Below are 21316 nucleotides of genomic sequence, written 5' to 3' on the forward strand. Positions count from 1 at the left end.
CAACAGGGGTGGGGGCCTCTATCCACCCCAGGGAGTATTTGGCAATGTCTGAAGACATTTCTGATTGTCACAATAGGGGTGAGTACCACTGGCATCTGGTGGGCAGACCAGAAATGCTGCTAAACATCCTACAATGCACATGACAGCCCCAACAATGAAGAATTATCCAACTCAAAATGTCAATGGCTAGATTGAGAAAGCTGTACTTCTCAAAATGCTGTCTCCTGATGAGCAACATTCACTATTACCAGGTTAACGTGGTAGAAATGCAAATTCTCAGGCCCTACCCTGGATCAACCAAATCAAACACTCTAGTGATGGGGCCCAGCAATCTATGGTTTAATAAACTTCGCTCAGTGATTCTGATACACGCTAAAGCTTAAGAACCTCTAGGTCTAAGGCCTGCTCTAGGTCTAACAACAATTTTTTAAATGTAGGTGATAAAGGAACAGAAGTGATATCAAAAGAGTACAAGAACAAAATACAAAAGAAAAGTGTCCTCAACAAATAAATTACTAAGGAGGAAAAAAGCCAAGTGAAATCGGTAGAGGAAATGAAACTTTTTCAAGTACAAGTGGAACACTCACCAAAACAGACCATAAACTGGGTCATTAAAGCAAACCTTAGAAATTTGAAATAACTGAAGTCAGATAAGTATATTCTCTAGTAATAATGGGATTAAGCTAGAAATCGATAACAAAAAGGTAACTCAAAAATCCCCAAGTTAAACAAATACTTCTAAATAATTAATGGGTCAAAGGAGAAATCTTGGGGAGAAATCAGAAAATATATTCAACTGAACAGAAACGAAGCTACAATATTCAAAATTTGAGAGATGAAGCTAAAACAATGCCTAAGGAAATTTATGGCATTAAAGGTTTATATTTAAGAAGGAAGGTCGAAACTCAGTAATCTAAGTTTTAGCCTTTAGAAACTAGAAAAAGAACAAATGAAACCCAAACAAGGAAATAAAAATAAGCACAAGTCGACAGAATAAAAACAGAAAAACAAAAGAAAAATCTTTTAAAATATCAGTAAAACTGATAAAATGCCACCTAGTTTGACCAAGGAAAAACATAGAAGACATAAATTACTATCAGGAACAACAGAAGGGAATGACTACAAACCTCATAAACATTAAAAGGATAAGGGAAACTAACACAAATATTTGACAACTTTGAGTGAAATGGATAATTCCTTGAAAGACTGAAGCTATGAGAACTTATTCAACCTCTTCTGAAAGAAGAGGGAACACTTCTCAATTCATTTCATGAGGCCAATATCACCCTGAAACCAAAACTAGAAAAAACAAGTACAAGAAAACTACTGACCAACACTCCTCATGAACAGATGCTGAAATACTCCAAATACTAGCAAATCAAATCCATAAGTACAGAAACAAGAATAATTCTTAATGACCAAGTGGGCTTTATCCTGAGAGTGTGAAGCTAAGTCACCACTGAAAATTAATCAATGTAATTCATTTATATTAACAGATAACAGAATAGCCACACTTTTACCAATAAATAATAAAGTATTTGACAGCATTCATTCATGACAAAACTCTAAGTAAATTAAGAATAAAAGGGAACTACCTAGACTTGAGAAAGTGCATCTACAAAATATCTACAGTAAACATCAAACTCAATGGCGAACACTGAATGCTTTCCCTCAGGAACAAAAGCAAGGATGTCCACTCTTGCCACTCTATTTAACATCATACTTCAAGTCCTAGCCAATGCAACATGGGGTGGGTGGGTGGGTGGGTGTGTGTGTGTGCACATGCGGAGGGGGAGGAGAGGCATACTTAATTTAAAAGAAGAAAAAAGAAACAAGAAATTTATCAATCCTTTTCAATGTATTAACCTCATTTGCATCCCACTTAAAAAAAAAAAAATACCTTTCAAGAGAATCAGAAGACAAGCCAGACTGGGAGAAAATATATTTATAAGACACATCTGATAAAGGACTGCTATCCAAAATGTACAAAGAACTCATTAAAACTCAACAGTAAGAGACTGAATAACCTGATTTAAAAATAAGCAAAAAATTTTGAAACCTCACCAAAAAAGATATGCAGATGGCAGATTAAGCATATGTGGAGTACAAAATGCTCTACCTCATATGCCACCAGGGGACTGCTAATTAAAATGAGGTACCACTATACACCTATTAGAATAGCCAATTTAAAATATGCACAACAATAAAAAATAATAATAAAATAAAATAAAATAAAATATGCACAACACCAAATGCTGGCAAGGATGTGGAGCAACAGGAACTCTCATTCACTGTTGATGAGAATGCAAAATGGTATAGTAACTTTTGGAAGATAGTTTGACAGTTTATTACAAAACTAAACATACTCTTACCATTTGTTACAGTAATCACACTCCTTGTTATTTATTTACCCATAGGAATTGAAATTTCATGTCCACAAAGAAACCTGTACAGAGATTATAACAATTTTATTCATTAACTGTCCAAACTTGGAAGCAACCGAGATGTTCCTTAGTAGCTGAATGGATAAATTAACTGTGGTACATTCAGACAGTGGAATATTATTTAGTGCTAAAAAGAAATAAGTTATCGAACCATGAAAAGACATAGAAGAATCTTAAATGTGTATTACTAAGTCAAAGAAGCCAATGTGAAAAGGCTACATACTGTATGATTCCAACTGCATGACATTCTAGAAAAAGCAAAACTATGTACAGTAAAATGATCAGTGATTGCCAAGGGTTAGGGAAGGAGGGATGACTAGATTTTGTGAAATGATGATGTATTAACATAGGTCCATCAACTGCAACAAATGTACTCTTCTAGGGTGGGATATAGGGTGGGATGTTGATGGTGGGGAAGAGCTGAAGGAATGGGAACTCTGTACTTCTCCTCAAACTGCTGTGAATCTAAAACTGCTCAAAAAAAATAAAGTATTTTTTAAAGAATATATAATAATAAATACACAGTATCATGCTAAAAAAATCATTTTGAGATGGGAAATTCTGAACTGTTGAAATTAAAAAATTATTAATCTGTAAAGCAAGATAACGTAGGTTTTTTTTTTAAAAAAATTGTCTTTTAGAGAGACATGATTAAATATTAAGGGAAGAAATAATATAATGCATGAGATCAAAACAACAGAGAAAAGGGAGGAGCCTTAAAGGAAAGTATACCTGAAGCATGAACTGCTTGGTATTTTGAGAAGCTCCACATCAACATATTGGATTTGGGTCCAGGAAACTAATAGACAAACCAAAGTCCTGACAGACCTGTAAGAAATCCCTTTCTCTCACAGAATTATAGCACTGTTGGAAATTATCATTGATAATTGGTTCTGAAGAGTGCCTAAAGCAAATTCAAGCTGGAGTTTATAGCTCTTAATGGTAAAAATTGGAAAGCATTGTATTAAAGATGACTACCAATCTTAATTTATGACTACCAATTTTAATTTAGTTCTTATAAATCTTAAATTTTAAACTTAGGTATTAGAGCCACTCCTAAATAGAAAGCTAAAGTAAAACTGATTTATTCTGAGTAAATTATCCAAAACCTGAAACAAACTAGCAAAAACCAAGAGACTAACAACTCTAAACATAGCTGCCAGCCAATACATTTGAAACAAAAGTGAATTAATCTTAATTTTAATTGTACCATATCAAGTAGATATGGTATATTTTTCCGAATAAGCTGTATTTTAGCAAAGTTTAATCCAAGTATGATCAATTTAAACAATGTCATGTTTTTGTAGGAGGGCCAAAAATTCTGCACATACCTCAGGTATCCTTAAATTTCTATTCTGCACCCTAAAAAAGGGTAGAGGGAAATAGTTTGTTTATAACAACTTCAAAATTTCTAATAATTTTCTCTAACATCTGAACTTTACAACTATGTGTTTTATTTACTACACTTTTATTGAGTACATTAAGAAAATATTAGAAGCCAAGTAGTATTGACATGGAAAAAAAACTGAATTAACAATCTTAAAAAGTCTCAAAGCTGGTTTAGACAGAGGCAATTCACAGATAATAAGCTAATGAAGCAGATATATCACGTTAACTATGTTGCCAGTAGGCTCAGTGTTTAGAATAAAGCACTTTGCCCAAAGTCAGATCTCTCAAATTCCAAGGTTCACATTCTCTCCAAAGTGACACATTGCAATACTTAACTATCATACTTTCCTCCCTTTCTTGAAATACTAATAAAAAAAAATACAGTTAGTAAACAATTGTGGAACAAGTTAGTTCTACATATGCCAATATGGAAAGACCACAAAGATATAAGGAAAATGAGAGCAAGGTAAAAAAAGGTGTGGGTAATGATCCCATCTGCTTAACAGGAATAAACAGAAAACTATATACAAGCACACAGATAGACAGACACTTTTCTGGACAGAATCATAGATAAACTTACATTATATCTGGGTGGGCACACTTTTTATTTCATACTTTTCTACATCATTCGAATTTTCTAATCTTAAAGTAACAGCATGCATACATAATGTATTACATTTTTCTTTGCATTCTATATTATTAAAAACTAGTAATAGCCACTGGAGAGCTTTAAAGGCTAAAAAATATTTAACAAAAACCACAGGAAAAAAATTATACACAATAGAAATCTGTATAGCGGCTGCTAAACCAGTAAACCAAGCAGTCTACTTAGAGAACATCATACTTAGAGAACATCAAACTAATTCATAATGGCATAAATTTACCTGGAAAAACCATAGTTCAGATATTTTGGTAATGAAAATATTTTCCCAAATAGAGCCACGTAGATATACATGTTATTCAGACCAATAATGGACTTTTTGTATGTTAACCCAATACCTTTAGTCTCTAAAAAAAACCTCCCAATCTTAATTTAATGAGATTCTTTTTTTATCCTGGAAGTTGCTTGCATGGAAAAACTGAAATAATGCTGTTTACACATTCAATTACACAAAGAATAAATATCACATTTTTCTCAGTAAATCACAATGTTAAAATATTTCAAAATAAGAACAGAATATTGTAAATAAACCTTTAAAACACTATTTGTTCCTTCACTCAATAAATACTTGCATTATTCGGCATGTGCCACACACAGTGCTAGGCACTATGGGATTAAGAGGTCAGCAAAACAGCTCCTACCCTTATATATTCTTACAGTATGAGGTGGGGAGAATGAAGTCCATATAATAACAAAATGGTATGAGATAATAATTGTTGACCTATTTAGATTGGTGAGTTCAATTACCCTTCAATGAACAAACATTTAAATAAATTTAAAGGCTAAAAAGCCAGCCAGAGAAAAATTAGGGCAGCTTGTAGCAGTGGTTAGGTATGAGCTCAAAAGTTAGTCACTGGATTTGAATCCACTATTTAATACGTGTATGAATCTGATATTATTGTCTTTGTTCCTTCATTTTAAAAAATGGATACTAATAGTATTTCCATTATAAAGTTGTAAAACTTTATTTTAAAAAAGGGATACTACATTATGCCTCAATAAGCCTAGAATAAATACTAGCTATTGTTATTGCCATTAGCAGTATCTGCAAAGGCCCAGAGGCGGAAAGAGCTAGTGAGTGGTATTTGAGGGGAAAGACATATAAATGGCTGAAATGCAGTGACCAAAGGGGGAGAGAAAAGTAAGTCTATTAACTGTGCTATTTCAGTAGTCCTGGCATATGTGGCTACTGAGCACTTAAAATGTGCCTAGTCCAAATCGAGATGTGCTATAAAATACACACGGGATTTTGAGGACTTAGTATAAAAGGGCAAAACATCTCAATTTTTAAATATCAAGTATATGTTGAAGTGATTACTGGATTAAAATATTATTAAAATTTTACAGTAGCCAAAGGGTAGAAGCAACCTAAGTGGCCATCAATAAATAAATGTAAACAAAATGGAGTATATACATACAATGGAATAACATTCAGCCTTAAAAAGAAAGGAAATTCTGACACATGCTACAACATAGATGAACCCTGAGGACATCACATACTAAGTGAAATTAGCCAATTACAAAAGGACAAATACTTATGATTTCACTTTTATGAGATACCTAGAGAAGTTATTCATAGAGACAGAACGTTAGAACTGTTGTTGCCAGAGGAGTAGGAGAGGGTTATTGTTTAATAGATACAAGGTTTCAGTTTTCCCAGATGAAAAGAGTTCTGTAGATGGATGGTGGTAATGGCTGCATAGCAGTGTGAATGTATTTAATGTCGATGAACTGTACACTTAAAAATAGTTAAGATGGTAAATTTTACATTACATGTATCTTACCACAACAAAAAAATTAATCTCACTTAAAAATTTTTAAGTGGCTATGAGCAAATTGAAATCACATATATGGCTTGCATTATATTTCTATTGGACAGCAGTGTAATTAAATCACGGTAAAATACTCCAATGAGAAAGAAGGGTTTTGAGGAATGGTGTGACAAGACCTAGAACAGTAAGCCCTAACCCCCTAAGGCAGGGGTCAGCAAACTTTCTATAAAGGGCTACATCTAAATATTCGCAGCTCTGGGGCCATATGGTCTGCTCTGAAAGCAGCCATAGATAACACATAAGTAAATGGGACAAATGTGCCATGCCCACTTACTTATGTACAATCATAAGTAAAACACGAATCTGTAGTGTTTGCTGACCCCTGCCTTAACGTATCCACCGTAAGGAACGACTCCTACTGGCTCTGACTGCTTAATTTTCAGGAATTTTGTGTGCCAGTTTAATACTGGTAGCTTAAAATCTGCCACGGTGAGAGTACTTACACCAAAGAAATCAGCAAACACTACAAATTGGTGTTTTTCTTGAGGAACTGAAACGTTTACCGCACGCCACTGACTAGATACATGTAAAGAATTAACTTCTCTCTTATGCACTTAAAATGATAGTTGTAAACCATCTCTGAGAAAAATGGATAGTCATTTAAATCATTTTGTGTTCTATGGTTCACAGGAAGATCCTCAAAGAAGAAAGTATGCTCTAGAAGAATTATGTTCCAGCAACCAGAAGCAAGAGTGACTGTCCTGAGGCAGTCAAGAGTTGTGCTTGGAAAGTGGTGAACTAAGGGGGGAGCGTTCAAAACTATACTGAGAGGAAGGCAAAAAAGCCATGAAATTATGTATATACTACACTCGGCAAAATCTCAGCGATTGTAGTTATTATTAAATACATATTATTGTGAATAATGGTGTAGATTCATGTTAATATTTACTGAGCCCATACTATGTGCTAGGCTCTAGTAATAATGGTGAGCGATTACAGATCCTCTCTAGCATAAAAAATAAGCATTAATCAAATAATCACATAAATACAGAATTTAAATAGTGATTACTTATGACAAAAACAGGTTACTATGAGAAAATACAACAGGGGAATCTCAATCTACTCTGGACAATCAGGGATAGCTCTCTGAGGAAGTTGCCTCTGCACTGAGATTTAAGAGAGAATGGAATGGGCAAAGAGTGGGAGGTATTCCAGGTAGCAATAACAAACTGCACAAGTCCTATAGCAGGGGGAAAAAGAAAAAAAAAATGTAATAAAAGGTCAAGAAACTAAAAAGTCAGTAAGGCAAGAGGCAAGTAACCAAGGAGGAAAGAAGGCATCAGAATGGAGAGGTAGGCTGGAACCATATCACACAGGGCCTCACAGGCCACGTTAGTCTAAGATCAATGGGGAGCCATTAGTTTTACCTAGTGGGTAGCATGATCTGATTAACATTTTTCAGAGATTATTCTAGGAATGAATGGGGGTGGCGGGGGGGCGGTACAGAAAAGTGGAGAGACTGACCAGTAGACTACTATAGTTTCAAGGCCTTTTAATTAATCTATTAATACTCCACTGCAGCAATTTTTGGTCTCAGGACACCAGTCATTTATAAATTTGAAATCCCATAGAGTTTTTTATGTAGGTTATAGCTACTGATATAGCTACATTAGAAATTAAAACTAAGAAATCTTCTAAAATACTCATTTTAAAATAACTCATATAAAAGACATTCTTACGAAAAATAACTATATTTTTCTCAATGTGAAGAGCAGTGTTTAAATTTTTCCAAATCATTTGAATTTTCACACCTGTTGTGATATCCTACATCTTACAGCTTCTGGAAAAGTATGTTGTACATTTCTGAGAATTAGATTAAAAAACACAAATAGCTCAGAATTATTGTGAAAATAGTTTTGATCTCATGGCCCTCCTAAAAGGGTCTTAAGCACCCCAAATCAGTGAGAACTGCTGCCTGAGTAACAGAAAGCCAAGCAATCACAATGAGATATCACTTCACAGCAACTAGGAAGGATATAACCAAAGACAGACAATAACAAGTGTTGTGGACAATATGGAGTAAGTGGAATCCTCATGCACTACTGGTGGGAATAGAAAATGGTACATTGCTTTAGAAAATAGTTTGGCAATTCCTCAAAAGGTTAAACATAGAGCTACCACATGACCCAGTAATTCTAGTCATAGGTATACAAATTTTGAAAACATACATCCATACAAAAACTTGTATGAGTATTCAGAGGCATTATTCATAATCGTCAAAAAGTAGAAACCGCCCAAATGTCCATCAAACGATGAATGGAGAAAAAAAATGTGATATATGTCCATACAATGGAATATTATCCAGCAATAAAAAGTACTGCTACAGGCCACAGCATGGATAAACCTTGAAAACATTATGCTAAGTGAAAGAAACTGTCACAAGTTTTCAAAATCTGGTGTGTATTTTACACTTATAGCACATTTCAAATTATTCCAATCACATTTTAAGTGCTCAATAGTCAGATGTGGCTGCTGGTACCAAAGTGGACAAAGCAGTCCTAGATCCACACTACAATGTCAAATGATGTTTGTGATAATGACCCTGAGGCACTGCAATTTCCCCTATCAAGAAAGGCTCAATTCTAGTCTATACAATATTTATGTTATATTAGGTACATTAACTTTTCTATAAGTTTCAAGTGGAGAAGATGTTTTCTAAAACTAAAATACATGTTGCCTGAGTATTTGAGCTAACTATAGTTCAAAATTTTATACTATAATCTAGAGGACTACAAAATCCAAGAAAAAGCTTGTCGGAAGCTATATGGGAGCTCCCTTTCATTCTCTGCACTAATTTTAATCTAACTCACACGCACAAACACACACACCATTCTTTTGGATTTCATCTTGCTTACTGACACTTAGAAATCCTCATTATCCAATAATAGATAATGAATAAATAAAACACAATCTCATATACAGGGACTTTGTACCACTATGCATTTTTCTACTCTACTTATGTTATGAAAATCCCTACTAATGAAACCACCTTGGATCATACATGAAGTTTATATTCTAACCACCCTTACAGAGAAATTTAAACATTACTGATCTTGAGTGCTCCATGAAAAATAAATTTCACTTTAATTTCATAAAAGCAAACTTTATTAGCAATCTTGAACAAGTAACATTTGTTAAACAATTGTATTAAGGTACCCACCCTGTTTATGCCTGTTAGTTACATACTCAAACAGAAACAGAGGGGGGAAGGAAATTATCATCTTACAACTTACTTTACAACTGACCCAAGAGGTTTTAAACACAATTTCATCCAATCAGAACATATTCATATAACTATTTCAGTAAAATGTATTAAAAGAAATTATATTACATAGGAACACTTATTGAAAGAGATTTTAAATTATAGAAAATCAGATCTGCCTGATAGAAAATCTAAGCCTTCAATATTATTCGTTTTGTACGTCTCTTGCTTTTCCTCTTTACTTTCAACATTATATAAGAATTTTCAGGACCAAATACTTCCCAATTTTTTACTAAACATTTTTAGGGGGTTCTCAACATCATTAAGTGTTTTAACAACAAATTTGAATCTTCAAATTAATTTAAATCTATCAAATCACTTAAGTAGATTATTACTAGAAAATGACAGATTGTTTTTCTTGTGCTTCAAGTAGAATTTTATGAATCATCTAAAATCTGCTTTTTTATGCTTGCATATTTTCCTGTATGTGCATCCCTTAACAGAGCCCATAGATATTTCAACTTGTCTTCAGGTTCTCAGTGCAGTGATGAGCTACAATTTTTATCATATTTTCTGCTTCAACAGAAAACTCCCATAGAATTTTCAAATTCTAATCTTATCATCACAAAAAGTTGAAAAAAAATTTCTGGTATAATATCATAAAATTGATCTAAATGAAAATTTTTATTTATAAAATATTGAATCTTTAATCTTTTACAGTAAAATGATCACGACAATCAAAACGGTGGAGATCTGAACTAGGACTCCTAGAAAGAAGACCTAAAGGCTTCAAAAGTTAGTATGTCTACACACTCACTAGCATAGCTAAAACAAAAAAGAATGACACTATCAAATGTTGGCAGGAATGTAGAGCAACAGGAACTCCCATGCACTGTAGGGTGGGATTATAAAATAATGCAAACATAGTTTCTCGTAAAACATACAGCTACCATATGATCCAGTCATTCCACTTCTAAGTATTTAACATGAGAAATACTTTTGCCAAAAAAAAAAAAGACGACTTGTAGAAGAATTTTCATAGCAACCAACTGGAAACTGTGCAGGTGACCTCAACAGAAAAATGAATAAATTATGGTATATTCATACAATGGAAAACAACACAGCAATAAAAAAGAAACTACTGATACACACAAGAATAAATCTCAAAAACATTATGCGAAGTGAAAAAAAGCCTTACATACTATATAATCCCACTTATGTGACCTTTTAGAGTAGGCAAAACCAAACCATGGTGAAAAAAATCCTAACAGTGGTTGACGGAGGGGAGTGACTGAACTGACTTGGTAACAGGTAACTTTCTAGTTAATAAAGTTCTACACGGGAGTTTTGTGGAAATTCAAAGAATGGCAACCATGTGCATTATTCATTGCATGTCAAACTTATCTAAAAAGAAAAAAGTTAAAAAAAATGAACTCAGGTTAATGATATGCAAATGACTTAAGTGCCTTTTAAGGGTAACATGAACTAATATTTGCAACTTTGAAATCTAAAAAATATAATGGACTAATAAATGATAGTGTGAGAGCAAATATAGCAAAATGCTAATTTTACGTAATGACACATGGGTGTTCACTGTCTAATTCTTTCAACTTTCCTGTACGTTGTAAAATGTAAAAATGTTAAGGAGAATTTTCCTAGGAAAATTGAGACAAAAAAGTAAGTTGATTTAGTACGTAGTAAAGTTTCTCTTACTTGATGCTACAAGCTCTACTTAATGCTTCACAAAACACGCCACCTTTTGGAACTATATAAACCAATACCCCAATCATTTACTATCCATGGGGAAACACAGGTACATTTCAGGGTTTGTTGTTTCCTCATAAACTCTTCATATTGTTTGAGATCGTCAGAAATCCATTCGGTAATTATGGAAAAGTCTGGGACGTATTCAACAATAGACTAAAACAATTTAATTCTTCAAGGTTTCTAATTAACTGTAAAATGTGTGTTCCTTAACAAATTTTAGATTATAAATTATTTGGTACATTCTCCATTAACTCCAGATTTGTTCTTTTACTCGAATGCAACCGCTAGTATCTGAATAACGCAGCTAACGTCCCTTTGAAATCAAACAAAAACCTACCCAAACGACTGGCATCTAAGAGATGATAGACCAAAAAGAGCAAGTTATCAATGAAAGTCATCCACATTTTCCCGTAAGCCCAATACTATTACCTAAGATGTGGCTAAAAGCAATTTCTACGTCATAGTTAATCTTTAAAAAAATAAATTTTAAGCATGGTAAATATTTCAGCAGTCAACACACACGTGCTCTTCACCGCAAAATCTACCTTAACCCGCAGGCAGGCAAAACAATGAGCACCCTCCGCCCCCACCCCCACCCATTTTTTATTCAGGAGACAAAACCACAGACTAGGCTAAAGCGAACCCTCGTCCCAGCCCAGCCTCCACCCCGCCCAGAGCCAAGCGGAGGGTCCCAGTCCTTTGTGCGGAGCAGCAGGGAGGCGGCTGGGGGCGGGGAGCTGGGAAAGGAGGCTGAGGGTCCGTGAACGCCAGAGCAAGGAGGCGGCGCGGAGGGAAGCGGCGTCGGCGCGTCCCACAAACAGGCCGCGCGGCCCCGCCACAAACCTCTGCGGTATCCCAAGGAGCAAACCCACGAACTTGGGTGTGATCTAATTTGGGATGAGCCTCGAGAGAATGGCCGAGAGCAACTCCGGGGACGATCCCCTCCCAGGCCCTTGCAAAGCCGTCTCCTCCCGCTGCGGACAGAGGTCCTGCCGCCACCCCCACCCGGGCCCGAGCGCAGGGCGGCCCTCACCTGCTGGACGGAGCTATTCTCGGGCACGGCGAACTCCTCCTTCTCTTTTGGGGTCTTCACGGTGACTTTCATGATCTTAGGCTCCGCGGAGGCAGCGGCCGCGGGGGCGCCGGCACCTTCGGTTGTGGCGGCGCTGTCCTGGGAGCTCGGAGGGCCACCGCTTTCACCACTATCGGCCATGGCGGCGGCGGTGACTCAGTAGCGAGCAGACGAGCGAGAGGGAGCCAGGAGACGCCACAGCCCGCTGGCCCGGGCAACAGAGAATGCAGGACGCGCCGCCTCAGTGGTAACGGGCGCAGAGCCGCCCTGGCGGGCGAGGGGCTGCGGAGCTGAGTGTGGGCTCCGGCGCAGGCCCGGGTCGGGCGCTCGGCAGCCACCGTGTGTTCAGACGCCGCTGGGTCGCAGCGACATCCGCAGCCGCCGCCGCTTCCTCCTCCCCACCCCTCCCCCACGTCCCTCCGCCGGCGCCGCGCGGGGCACGCCGGGTAACGCGGCTGGCGGCGTCGCCGAGTCATGCCCGGCGGGCGCCGCTTCCAGCTCTGGGTGCTTTGTTCCCCCTCTTCTGTTCCATGGCTCAAAGTGTAGGCGCAGCCGGAGTGAAGGACTAAAAACAGAGTGGGGCGGGAGAGATCAATTCATTTTCCACTCCTTACACCAAAAGGATTCGCGCGTTCCGGGAGGCACTGTCACGGCGCACGGGGATGACGTTACGGTTAAAGAAATTACTAGAAGGGAGGGCTCGACCAGTGCGCCCCGCGGCCGCGCCTGCGCGCTGGTAGTCCATGTAGTTTTCCCCACCCCTTTACGTCATACACCGCGCCGCCGCGCTCGCCTGGCCTGGCCGCCTTTGAGATAACCCACCGGGGCGGTCGTATGTAATAAATGCTTGAGAAGTGTTTTGTTATTTTAATCTGCTTAATTTTTGTCTACGTGGAAGATTTCAAATGCTCGATCTTGCTGCCTTGTGCGTGGGAGTTGGAAGCTAAGTTTCTGGAGGAAAGATTAGCATAAGGAAAGGAAAATGAAGACTTCTGTAACCATCCTTTGCAATCCTGCGAAGTCATTGCTCGATGGCCAGGGCTTCCGGCCCTCGGCCCTGGGCCCTCGGGTCATCCCGGTGTGCTCAGTGATCAAGCCACCTCTGGTGACTGTTGCGTCCGCTCCCGCTATGACAGCTCTGTGCGAGCAGTCCCCGAATTTACTGTAACCACTGTCCCCAAAAATGTCTGGGGCAGAAACAGTACCCACCCAACTGGGACAGTTTAATGTAGCTGAGGTGTTCCATTTTCTATTCTACCAAATTAAGTTACTGCTCTTTCAGAATTTAGGTAGCATTAAAGGTAATTATTCAAAAATTATTTTCAATGTAATATAGGTATAAAAAAGAGACGAAGTTATTTTCCCTTTGAGAATTCTAAATTTAAAATGACCTGATTGTTAGCCTTTAAAGATGACTTTCAAGGAATGTACAACCCAAGACATTAACTTTAGTAATTAGTGTTACACAAACGTAAACCCTGACAGCCCACTGTGATCCGAATATTCAAAGATACACTTTTTTTTTTTTTAAACTATCCAAATCTTCTGAGAAAAATACTGTTGTATGAAGACTGCTTTTGAGTAGTCCCTTAGGAATCTGGGCCTAAGAGAAGTTATGAAAGTATAAATAGCAATATAGTCATCAGATATTAACTAAATTTATGGCAGCATTGCCCAATAACAAAAAAATTACACAAGGCTGTTTGCTGAAGGATAACTACTTATGTCTAGATGTGAGGTAATCATTACTTCTCAAAGTAGAAACTTACACCATTGGACAACCAGTCATTTATCTCTAACTCTATACTTAATGACATTGCTCTAATTATGTCTACATTAATTTCCAAATTCTGAAGCATATGCACAATTTATGAACTAATACAATTTATCTGTAAGAATAAACATTGTTATTCGTTATGGTATTATTTAAAAATAATCCTACTTTTTAAGGAACCTTTGGAGATGAGGGTCCAGATCAGAGAGCAAACTTTCAGGGTAGACTAGATAGTAAATATGTTTAACTTTGTAGACCATATATTCTCTGTAAACTTTCTGTATTTCCATATAGTTTTATTGCTTTTTTGGTGTCGCTTATCACATTGTACCTTGTATTACACTTTATTGTATGCTTATCTCCTTTATTAGATGGGTCTTTGAAAACAGGGATCAAGTATTAATCACAGTGCCCAAGCTAATTTCTTGGCATGAGAGCATTTATTGTTGAACTGAGTTGATGAACTGTCATGTTTTCACTAGAGAGGAAATTTATTTAGAACAGTAGATAATATTTTATGCTGCCATACCTTGAAACGTAACTTGCTTTGCAAAAGGTTCACAGGAAGGAAGCGTTCACTCCCTACTTATGTGAAACTCCAACTCTAATGATTCTTTTCAGAGGACAAATTTATTCAACACACATGTATTTGGAATGTTTCCTGGCCTTAGGCAATTATCTTATGTGAAGAGTCTGCCATCATGTTGTGTAAAATAAGCAAATGAGCCATGGGGAAATTTTATTTGAGAGCAGTAGCTTAAAGTGCAAAATCTATTGTTCGAAGCTAATTAGGAATTCCAGAGCATAATGCTTATAGGAAAATAATTCTTTAGGATGTTGGGAGTTTTGTAGCACTTAAAAAAGGCAAACCTATTGAAATATTTTACATAGGAAGCTGAGAGGTGTTTTTTAAAGTATAGACTTATAATCATTCCATTTCATCCAAATAAGTCTTATAATCTTGGTTTCCAAATGAGTTGAAAGGTGAAGACAGAATGACACTGTGTTATAACTGAATTGTTCTATAATCTATCCAGAATTGGGAAAGGTCTGAGATTTCCCCCTACTTACAAGCTAAGTTTCATGAATGCTGGCAGAAAACAAAACTCTTAGGTCAGAAACAAAGGACTTTGTTACAGCAATAGCAATAGCCAGAGTATCAGCATTTTCTTGCACTAGTTCCCCAACCCCTAACTTCTGCAGAATGATGCAAAGAGGGCCATGTGACATCTGCAGAAGCAGTGGGTTGCATTATAATAGAGGAACCCCAAGCATAAGGATCCCAGATCTTATAATTGGGCAGTAATCCTGTAGCCCCTTGCTCAGGAGAGAGATCTTCAAGGACTGTTCGCTATACAAATATCCTTGAAAACAATAGTTCAGAACAAAGGCAGTATATTAGTTTCCTATTGGTGCTGTAACAAATAACCACAAATTTAATGGCTTAAAACAACACAGATTTATTATCTTAAAATTCTGGAGGTCAGAAGTCCAAAATGTGTCTTAAAGGGCTAAAATCAAAGGCTGTGTTCCTTTTGGAGGTTCTGGGGGAGAATCCTCCTTGCTTTTTCCAGCATGTGGACACTGCCCACATTCCTTGGCTTGTGGCCAAATCACTCCAACTTCTGGCTTTTATTGTCAATATCTGACTCTTCTGCTTCCCTCTTTCCCTTATAAGGACCCTTGTGATGACATTGGGCCCTCCCAAATAATCCAGGATAATCTCATCATCTCAGGATCCTTAATCACATCTGCAGACTCCATTCCACATATAAGGTGACAGATTCGCAGGTCCTAAGGATTAGGATCTTTGGGGAGCCATTATTCTGCCCACCAGAGGTGGTCAGTGCCTGTAGTCACAAGATGTACAGAATATGAGAGACCCATGAGGAATTATCTCCTGATAATATCCACCCCTTGTTTCTATACTTCGTTGGCTTCTGGCAAACTTTTCCATGAGGACGCCACTCTGTTGGTCATTGTGATTAATCTGGCCACCGGAGGCTAAGACCAAATACATCCAGTTTGTCTCATAGAGTATTTAATAAGGCTGCTATCAACAGTATTCTAAGTAGCAGGATGAGGCCAACCTTCAGTATTAATAACCATGTACCCTAGGGGTTCAGACCCAGTCAGCTGAACAAATCCCTTAAACCATCAGGGTCTGCTTTGGCTGCTTCCTAAGTATTGTTTTTGTATTGACTTTTCCCTTTGGCCCAAGGCATTAATCTAGATACAGCAAGATGTTTTAGCAATTGCAAATACTTTGCAATGGCCTGCAAGGAGGAAATCTAGGGCAATTGTATCAATCATAACAGTGAGCAGTGAGTTGATGCTGACTTGAATGCCTTCCAGGACCAGTGTGATGTCATTGATCTCTTCGGCTTCGCTCAGGACAAATTTTGTTCCACCTCTTCTAATTAGATGGTTCTAGTTGTAGGAATAACAGCCTCCAGGTTGCATACAAATTGCAAGAAAGTTATTCCTCTGAAAAACTCCTCCAAGAAATCAAGGGCAACCTCATTTTGTATAGTTCTCCTTGTTACCTGAGTGCTCTGTGACTACTGGCAGTGTTTCCTTAAACACTTGAAGACATCTTATGACCACCCCTAAAGTGCAAGCCATTATTTTTTCAAGAGGGGACAAATGGCTAACAGCCACATAAGAAGTACAGTCCTTGGGGCACCATGGTGCACCTGGAAAGCAAATGTTGTTTATAATTTCTGGAGTCCCTCCAAATGTGATGTACATCAGTCAAGGGCATAAGTTGACAGTGCCTCCATTGTGGCCTTGCAGCTGGTTGGTAGGGCTTAGAGTTCCTAGTTCAGTTTGAATAATTGATTCTAGTCTTTGTTTATGGAGGGACCGCCTATGGGCAGTTAGTCCAAACTGTCCTGTTTGTCCAGGCCACCAGCCAAGTGGCATTTATCCACACCATATAATGACTAGTGAAGGGTACAGGAATAGGAGTGGGAAACATATCTGCAGGTGTTGAAAGATGTTTTGCATGGGAAGTGCAAGAGCTGGGACATGCCCTGCCGTTTTCAACTGGCTTCTTATTAAACTTGTGGAGAATGGTAATCAACTGTGGTCAGGTACAGCAGACCCAGAAGTTAGTTGAATTTAGTGTTTGCTAGTTCAGGAGAAGCTCACCTGGGTGTTTTCCTTTGTGAGGAAAGGTCCAGGGATAGTTCTGGAAGACAGAAAACCATTGATGTCTCTCCCTCTCCCATGCCTCCCAAGGTCCATGTTCCTTCCCCTAGTGCCAGCCTGTTTACCCTCTATCACCAAAAAACCAGTAGCTGTAACTTCACCTTTTTCCATTCATCCCTGACTCACACCCACACCTTTTGTCCAGAAGGGTAAGGCACAATAAGGTAATTTTTCTAAAACTTATGGAGGCCCATTATGTCCCCTATGTATATCCCCATAAGCCATTATAGGGGACTCAGGGAGCAAGGTATTCAACCATGTAGTCATTATCCTTACACAATAGGACCATGTCAGTCCAACAAGAAAATCCAAGTAGCTAAACCAGAATTAAGTTTAAATCTCTTAGATTCTCTTTTGGCTGGCCTGCCACCAAGAGGTATACCTACCAGGCCAAGCAATGATTATCATTAGGGGGAAAAAAGAAGCATCATGCCCAGGATAGAATTCTGGATTTTCAATACAGTTTAAAAAAAAAACAAACAAAAACCTACCCTACTTTTTTTGTCCTTATCATTCTAGGAAGTGGCCAAGAAGAGATGATCTCTTTCTGGAGCCAGCCACATTCAGTGACCAAAATACCTAGTATTAAAGTGTATGAACTAGGAACAAGTGAGGGATACATAGTACAAGAACTTTTTGATTGATTTTTGAGATGATTGTGAATAGCAGAGAACACGAAAAGTCCATTGTACCTTGGCCATTAGCCCATTGGTAAGTGGCTTTTGCAATAAAAAGTATACCATTGTCAGACCAGAAAGGCAAAAATATGACCCAGATTAGTTTTAAGGACCACAATGGTGTGGCTAGAGTCAGTTGGTTGGACTAGACCAGTAACACCAAAGCTGAAAAGGTATCAACATCACTGAGACACCACCAGTAGCCCTGAGAGAGGGTCAAAAGTCCAATATAATCAATATGCTAGAAGTGGGTAGGGGCACACTCATACAGTGTGACCTAATTCCCTGTGAGACAGATGTGTCACCTTTTGTCAGGAGTCCAAGTCTGGTAATCAGTGATAGCCTTTGCATCAGAAGCATAGACTCCTGTTCTCCGTGCCCTGTTCTCCGTGATGGTTTTGGACCATGTCTAGTACAATGACAGACACAATGGCGGCAATCAGGGCTGTGTAAAACTCTGTCAGCAACTTAACTCCAGTCAATCTCATTGGAACAGCCCCTACCATGGACATGTACATGAGACCCAAATGGTTGGGTCAGTAGCTGTGATTTGTTTCCACACTTCACATTCCCAAAAAGGAGGTGTTTTAAATCTGCCAGTCTGTAGTTTTCCACGTGTGGACTGAAGAGCTAAGTCACTGGCAGCAGCTCAAGAGTCAGTACAAATATAACAAGGTTCATAAAGAGGGCTGTTGGTCAGAGATAAGAGAATGGTCTTGAATTTTGCCCACTGAGTGTAGTGACCATCTCCACTTGGTTCTTTATGTTAACAATGAAGTTGAATAGCCACAGCAGTTTTGTTTGTTTGTTTGTTTGAAGGCGAGTCAACCCTTGGTTGACCTCACAGATTGCAAGGACCTTGTCAGCTTACAATCCCTTATTTTTTATTTTTCACATCTACAGCACCTGGTCTTCCTAGGTGGCCACAGTAGTTTTAAGAATTCCTAACAGGTTTCAATATAGTCAAACCATCAGTGAATCAGGCCCACACATTTAGGAGAAACCTTGCATTAAGAGCCCCATTGAGTCAACAGCTTTGTTTCAGAAAAGCCAGAGGATGAAGGCAAATGATGAAGTTTTTCCCATTGGATAGCTGCCACTTTTCGTATAAAGTCAAGATGCCACTGGGGCCAGAACAGCAGCACTCTTAAATATATCATTTCCATTTAAAAGCAAGGCTTATTGAGTCCTGCCCACCTCAGTAATCATTCAATCCAAATTGCCCCACCCCCAAATGGGAATCTTAGGCCTAGCATCACAAGGTCTTTGTCAGTCAGGCATTGTTTCAACAAGAGCTCAATAGCAAGCTGATAGCTGCTTTTCAAACAGGGTATACGTGGTAGCCCTGCTAAGGAGCCCTGTTTAGGCTATTAGTCCAAAATCCAAGGGGCACCTCCCGGTGGAGGCTGCTTCCCCTTGTCACAGGCTCCAATTGGCAAAATTATCAGTCCAGTAGACAAGTAGCTCAAACTGTGGAGCCTCAAAGGCATTAGCACTTCTTTACATTCAGCTCTTTCCAGTCAGGAGAATCTCCTCTGGCACTTTGGGAACGAGAAAACACAGGTACACAACACATGAATTCCTACTATACATTCAGACATAAAAGTAACAATGCATTGAATTGGCCTGGTGGGCTTCTTCCCCAGGTGAACCCTGCCCAAGTGTCCCACTAGCTGAATCCAGGTGCCAGCTCCCCCTGAAACTAGGGGAATGGTGACTTGGGCTCATATATCCAGCAGAGCTATACAAGTTTGAGTTCCTCTCCACCCTAAAGTTGCCAACATACTTGCCAGACTCATAGAACTTTGGTTCCCCTTGGTGGCAGGGAAACCTTGGCCTCTCTCCTAATCATCTTTCCCTTACAGCAGCTGAGGTTGGGAGTGAGGAAGAGGAAGTGATCAAGAGGCAGGAAAGGAAAGAGTGACTGTGCCAGAAGCAAGGTGCAGTGACTTTGTTTTAAGCAGTGCAGTGGCTGACCGCTGCTTAACCAAACAAACTTCCAATGTTTTCAGTCCACCCAAAGCCCTATATTAGGTGGCAAAGTCATCAGTTGTTCACACTATTTCAGCCTTAGGAACTGTGGCAGCCACAACCATGTTCTCCACCTGTGGCTGGAGTTTGTGTCCTTTGGCTGATGACCTTCTTTGAGGAGTCCACCTTAATCAGGGGCATTTGCTGCCCCATTATCAAAATAACATCTCTTAGATTCATTGTAAGTTCTTTGAGGAGTTTTCCATGGTGACAGGGGCTGATTGCAACAAGTTATCTAGATTTCTTTGGGCCTGCTTACGATTCTTCAGTGGGTTACCTCATCAGCACTGTAAATCCAACCTGAGGCAGTAAGAGCCTTAACACTAAATGTTGCATTTATGGTTCCCAAGGAATTAGTCTGCTTCAGGAAAATCTAAGAGGGCCAAAGCTCCTTATGAGAGTTTGAATACACTGTGGAAAAACAAACACAAAAAACTACTAACAAAATTCTGAGACCTTTTGCTGTCATCCCCGAATGGATGTAAGATTAGCATGATAGACTGAGGGAAGAACTGAAGGACGGCCTAGCTGTTGTCATCCTTAACAATCCTTATATGCCTACCCTCTTATCTCCCAAGCCAACCCAGCCAATGTTATAAAAATGTGCTTGGTTTCTACCCATACAGTTGGGAATTTCCGTTTCATTTTCAATGTAATGCATGTTTCTGTCACTGTTGTCTAACAGAGGGCAAAACTTAGTACTAGTTCTTACAATGGCATGAACATGAGGCTGATCTAATATCAGCCTCTACTTGCCCTACTTACAAACTGAGAAGTTAACCTGCCACAATTTCTACACAAGGCTCCTAGATCAAGGATAAAGGATTCTGTTACTTACATCAGCAGAAGCAAGCAGATTATCAACATTGTTATGCACCATTTCTCCAAGGCCTAGTTCTCAAAGAGCAACTCAAAGAGGATGACTACACGTAGTGGGTTGTGTTACAAGAGGAATTCTGAGCTTAGAGAACCCATATGTTTCATAATAGGCAGTAAACCTGCCTGTCCTTTGCTCAGAAGGGAATATTATCTTCCAATTCTGTACGCATACCTGCCCTTTGCTCCACAAGGAGACAGACATTGTCTTCCAAGACCGTTCATTATACAAACATTATTGAAAAGATAGCCCTGAACAAAAGCAGTCAATGCCTCTTCTCACAAGATGTGCGGAAATGCAATGGACCGATGGAGAACTGTTTTCCAACATAGTCTCCTAACAATTTATATTTGTATGAAAACTCCTAGCACTGAAAA

The 21316-nt window shown here is 38.6% G+C and overlaps 1 protein-coding gene across 2 annotated transcripts in view; it reads right to left on the reverse strand.

The window, feature by feature from the left end:
* The window catches only part of UBQLN1 (ubiquilin 1), a 34907-nt gene extending 21855 nt beyond the window's left edge, over positions 1–13052 (reverse strand). The window contains exon 1 of one of the 2 annotated variants that reach the window (XM_011372045.2): positions 12329–13052. In XM_011372045.2, the coding sequence (XP_011370347.1) occupies positions 12329–12508 (180 nt within the window). In that variant the 5' untranslated portion in view covers positions 12509–13052. The remainder of the gene's footprint in view (positions 1–12328) is intronic. The other variant, XM_011372043.1, reaches the window with a different exon arrangement.
* Positions 13053–21316: the final 8264 nt, after the last annotated feature.

Source organism: Pteropus vampyrus, unplaced genomic scaffold, assembly GCF_000151845.1.
Source record: "Pteropus vampyrus isolate Shadow unplaced genomic scaffold, Pvam_2.0 Scaffold199, whole genome shotgun sequence".
In the NCBI taxonomy this organism is placed as follows: domain Eukaryota; kingdom Metazoa; phylum Chordata; class Mammalia; order Chiroptera; family Pteropodidae; genus Pteropus; species Pteropus vampyrus.